Source organism: Grus americana, chromosome 34 (genome assembly GCF_028858705.1).
Source record: "Grus americana isolate bGruAme1 chromosome 34, bGruAme1.mat, whole genome shotgun sequence".
Lineage (NCBI taxonomy): Eukaryota > Metazoa > Chordata > Aves > Gruiformes > Gruidae > Grus > Grus americana.
In genome coordinates, this window is record NC_072885.1 from 105,386 (window position 1) to 109,630 (window position 4,245).

Below are 4,245 nucleotides of genomic sequence, written 5' to 3' on the forward strand. Positions count from 1 at the left end.
GCAGCTGCGCATGCGCCGCCCGCCACGCCCGGGGACACGCCCGCCCATTACGGCGCATGCGCGGCGCCCCCCGCTCCGCCCTCCCACCTCCGCCATAGGCGCGTAGACACGCCCATCGAGCCTTCAAGTCCCGCCCACCGGCCTCTCCCCGCCCGACGCGCCCCCTAAGTGAATATGCATAAAGGAGGGCGTGAACCTCATTAATATTCATATCGGCGCCAGCGCTCGCCGCTGCGGACCACGCCCCTTCATTAATATTCATGAGCGCCGAGCGCCCGAGGACGCAGATGGTGACTCAACCCACAGTGAGGTCATTAATATTCATAGAGGGGCGTGGTCACAGGCGAAGGGGCGTGGCCATGCTGGAAGGGGCGTGGCCTCCCAGGTACCTCCACCACCACCACCCCCCCCCCTGGGCCAGGGCTGCCCCCCCCCCCCCCCCCAGGGGGAAACCTGCCGCCCCCCCGCCCCGTGCTCCCCAAATCCCCTCCAGAGGGGTGTCACCCCCCCCAGGACACCCACCCCCCCCCACCCCCCCCCCCCAAAAAGGACCACAGCGCCATGGAGGCTTCCCCTTTACTGGTGGAGCCAGTTAAAAAAAGGGGGGGGGACACACATGGTAAAATGGGGGGGCTCAGAGGGAGGACGCCATGATGCTGGAGACACCTGCGGGAAGAGGAGGAGGAGAGTGAGGGGGGGCTCTCCAGGTTGGGGGGGGGCTCCCCAGGCTCGGGGGGGGGGGCTCCCTGCCCCCCCCGACACCCACTGTCGAAGTCGATCTTCTCCACGATGTTCTTGGGCTTGATGCTCTCCTCCTGGTTGCAGATGAAGATCCGCCCGGGCTCCGGCTCCGTCCAGCCGTATTTGCTCATCCAAACCTTCAGCTGAGCCTCTGCAGGAAGGGGCGGGGTGGGGTGGGGGGGCTTCAGTCCCCATCCCACACACCACCCCCCCCAATCCCTTCCCCAAACCCTCCTGTCACCCCCTTACCCGAGAGGTCCCCCAACATCTCAGCCAGCAGCCAGCGGTCGATGTGCTGGTAGGTGATCCCCACCACGTGGCAGATGACTGCAGGAGAAGGAGGAGACCCCACGTCAGCTGCTTGGGCCTTTCCCTGCACCCCCAAACCTCCCCCCCCCCAAAAATTCCCCCTCACATTTCCTCACGGAGTCCTCGAACCCGGTGATCCCATCCAGCAGCTCCATGTTCTCATCCAGAGCTTGCTGTGGAAGTGGGGGAGGGATGCTCGTTAACATCCCAGGGAGGCTAGGGGAGCACCCCCAACGCTGCCTGGGTTTGGGGTGCCCCTCCCTGCCTTGGGGTGCCTCCCCCCGGGGGTGCAGAACTCACCCAGAACGACTGGAAGTGGCAGGTCTCCAGCAGCTCCCCCAAATAGAGGATCTGCCTGATGGGCCTTTCCTCCTGCTGGAGCCGGGGGGGGGGGTCAAGGAAAACACGGGCAGAAAGGCCCAGAGCTGTCCCCCCAAATCACACCACACTCCCCCCCCCCTCAAATCCCTAAATTTCGGGTCTGTGGGTCAATAGCTGGGGGGTGGCGGGGGCGCGGTGGTGTAAAGACACCGCGACTCAGCTCACCGGGGAGGAGTGGAGGGGGACAGGGGCTGGGGGACACCCACGGGGGAGGGGAGGTCCCCCAAAGCGAAGGGATGGGGATACGTGGGCCTGGTCGATCATACACTTGCAGAGGGTGAAATCCGTGTGGGGGAGGTTGGTGAGGGCCTTCAGCAGGATTTGGGCGGTGACGGTGGTCTGGAAAAAGGCCGGGTTGAACTGGTACCTGGAGGTGGGGGGCACAAGGGGGTGTTAGGGGGGGGACTGGCGGGTGTCCCCCACCCCAGTAGCCCGTGTGTCTCACCCCCCCACACACACACCACCCCCTCGGCCCCGCTCACAGCTTCAGCACGGCCAGGTTGGCCTCCAGGTCGTAGGCGTTCTCCTTGGCCTGCGTCTCCACGTAGCGCTCCAGCGTGGCCAGGTTCTCGGGGTTATACCTGCGGGGAAAGGCGGGGGGGGGACACGTACCCCGCTTTACCGGAGCCACCCTACGCACCCCATACCGAGTCCCACCGCCCCCAATATCCCATTCTCGGGGTCTTCCCGGCCCTCGTTCCCCATCACCCCCACACCGCCATTACAGGCCTATGAGCCGTACACCGGTCCCGGTCCTTACTCCCCCTTCACCGATCCCGGTCGATACTCCCCGCCCCTCCCCAAGTTCCCCCCACCTCCCCGGGCTCTCTCCCGCCGCCGGTACCGGTCGATGCCCCGCAGCAGTTTGCCCACGTTAGCCCGCATCTGTTCGAACAGCGCCATGACTCGTTGTACCGCCGGAACCGGAAGAACGGTACAAGGCTCAGGTGGTCGAGGTAACTTCCGCTTCCGGCGCTGGCGTTCACCGGGCATGACGGGAAGGTGGAGGACTCGAGTGGGGAGATTGAAGGAGAGGCGCGCAGGCGCAGAAAGGGAAATCCGAGAGCGGGGAGAGGAGGAGGTGGGTTATACCCCCCTGGCCCCGCCCACAGGAACAGGCCCCGCCCACAGGAACAGGCCCCGCCTACTGAGTCGAGCCCCGCCCACAAATCCGGGTCACTCCCGCAAATCCGGGCCACGCCCACAATTCCAGGCCACGCCCACAATTCCAGGCCACGCCCACAACTCCAGGCCACGCCCACTCCCCCCTCCCAGTACGGGCGTGGGGTCTCGACCTGGTTTTACTGGGCCAAACTGGGGGGGGGGGGAAATCAGTGGGGTCTGGGGGGGGGTCTCACTGAGTGGGACTGGGCCAAACTGGGGAGGGGGCGTGTCATGCTGGGAGGGACTGGGCCAAACTGGGAGTGGAAGGGGGGGGGGGTTACACTGGGTGGGACTGGGACAAACTGGGGTCAGACTGGGGGGGGTACTGGGACGCAGTGGGGTACACTGGAGCGGGGTGGATGGGGCACATTGAGGCCACACTGGGGTCTTACGGGGTGACACTGGGAGCAAACTGGGGGGACGCCGGGCTCATACTGGGGGGATGCTGGGCTCATACTGGGGGGGACGCCGGGCTCATACTGGGGGGATGCTGGGCTTATACTGGGGGGGACGCCGGGCTCATACTGGGGGGATGCTGGGCTCATACTGGGGGGGACGCCGGGCTCATACTGGGGGGATGCTGGGCTTATACTGGGGGGGACGCCGGGCTCATACTGGGGGGACGCCGGGCTCATACTGGGGGGATGCTGGGCTCATACTGGGGGGACGCCAGGTTCATACTGGGGGGGGATGCCGGGCTCATACTGGGAGTGACACTGGGCTCATACTGGGGGGATGCTGGGCTCATACTGGGGGGACACTGGGCTCATACTGGGGTGACACTGGGAGCAAACTGGTGGGACGCCAGGCTCATACTGGGGGGGATGCCGGGCTCATACTGGGGGGACGCCAGGCTCATACTGGGCTCAGCGTAAGGCTGAACTGGGCCCAGACTGGGAATCCAACCCGCTCTCAAACTGGTGCCCCCGCCACCCTCCGAAACCGGATGCCCGGGTCCCCAGTGGGCCGTGCCTCAGTTTCCCCTTCCGCCGCGGTGCCTTGTGGGGTGGCGGCGGCGGTGGTGGGGGGGGGGGGGGGGCGGGTGGGTGCGTGTGTGGGTGCTCGGGCCTCGCGCGGGGGCGACGAGGGGTGGTGGGTGGGTGGGGGTGACACCGCCATGGACCCCCGTCACCTCCACATCTCCACCCGGGACCCCCAGGAGGATTTCGAGGTCCTGCAGCGCCTGGGAGGCGGCACCTACGGGGAGGTCTATAAGGTGATTTTGGGGGGGGGGGGGTACCCCCAAAATGGGTCTGGGGGGGGGGGGGGCAGGGGTGGCGGGGTGACATCGCCGTCCCAGTTCCCCCCACCAGTGCTCCCAGTTCCCCATCCTGGTCCTTCCTGTCGGTACCCGGGGGGACCCCCCCCCACATCCCCCCACCCCGCCGCCGCTACCGGAGGCGCGAGGCCTCGGCACATCCGGCACTGGGAGGTACTGGGAGGTACTGGGAGGTACTGGGAGGCCCCTGAGCCCCTCTCTGTGTGTCCCCCCCCCCAGGCCCGCAGCAAAGCCACGGGCGAGTTGGCCGCCATCAAGGTCGTCAAGATGGAGGCAGGTGAGGGGGGGGGGGCCCCCCGGAGGGGACCCCGAGACCCCCTGAGAACCCCAAGACCCCAAATACCCCCTGGGACCCCCCAATACCCCCGATA

General features: G+C 66.9%; 3 protein-coding genes across 3 annotated transcripts in view; 1 reads left to right on the forward strand and 2 right to left on the reverse strand.

The window, feature by feature from the left end:
- Nucleotides 1–4,245, forward strand: part of ECH1 (enoyl-CoA hydratase 1) — a 76,641-nt gene that overhangs the window by 26,142 nt on the left and 46,254 nt on the right. The gene's annotated exons all lie outside the window — the stretch shown is intronic.
- On the reverse strand, nucleotides 560–2,433 carry EIF3K (eukaryotic translation initiation factor 3 subunit K). The gene is made up of 8 exons (XM_054808221.1): nucleotides 2,276–2,433; nucleotides 1,914–2,012; nucleotides 1,678–1,798; nucleotides 1,351–1,425; nucleotides 1,157–1,223; nucleotides 991–1,068; nucleotides 767–892; nucleotides 560–666 (listed from the first exon to the last, which is right to left on the reverse strand). The coding sequence occupies exons 1-8, from the start codon at nucleotides 2,422–2,424 to the stop codon at nucleotides 635–637; spliced, it is 747 nt and encodes a 248-aa protein (XP_054664196.1). The 5' UTR covers nucleotides 2,425–2,433; the 3' UTR covers nucleotides 560–634.
- Nucleotides 3,362–4,245, reverse strand: part of RYR1 (ryanodine receptor 1) — a 65,406-nt gene continuing 64,522 nt past the window's right edge. The window contains exon 65 of the mRNA XM_054808185.1: nucleotides 3,362–3,477. Coding sequence (XP_054664160.1) covers nucleotides 3,362–3,477 — 116 coding nt within the window. The remainder of the gene's footprint in view (nucleotides 3,478–4,245) is intronic.

Bases quoted from the DNA above. Each gene is read 5' to 3' on its own strand.
- EIF3K (XM_054808221.1), bottom strand. From the start codon at position 2,424: ATGCCCGGTGAACGCCAGCGCCGGAAGCGGAAGTTACCTCGACCACCT. The intron at 1,069-1,156 runs GTGAGGGGGAAT...CTTCTCCTGCAG, and splicing joins CGAGGACTCCGTGAGGAAAT to TCATCTGCCACGTGGTGGGG. The intron at 667-766 runs GTGGGTGTCGGG...CTCTTCCCGCAG, and splicing joins GGAGAAGATCGACTTCGACA to GTGTCTCCAGCATCATGGCG.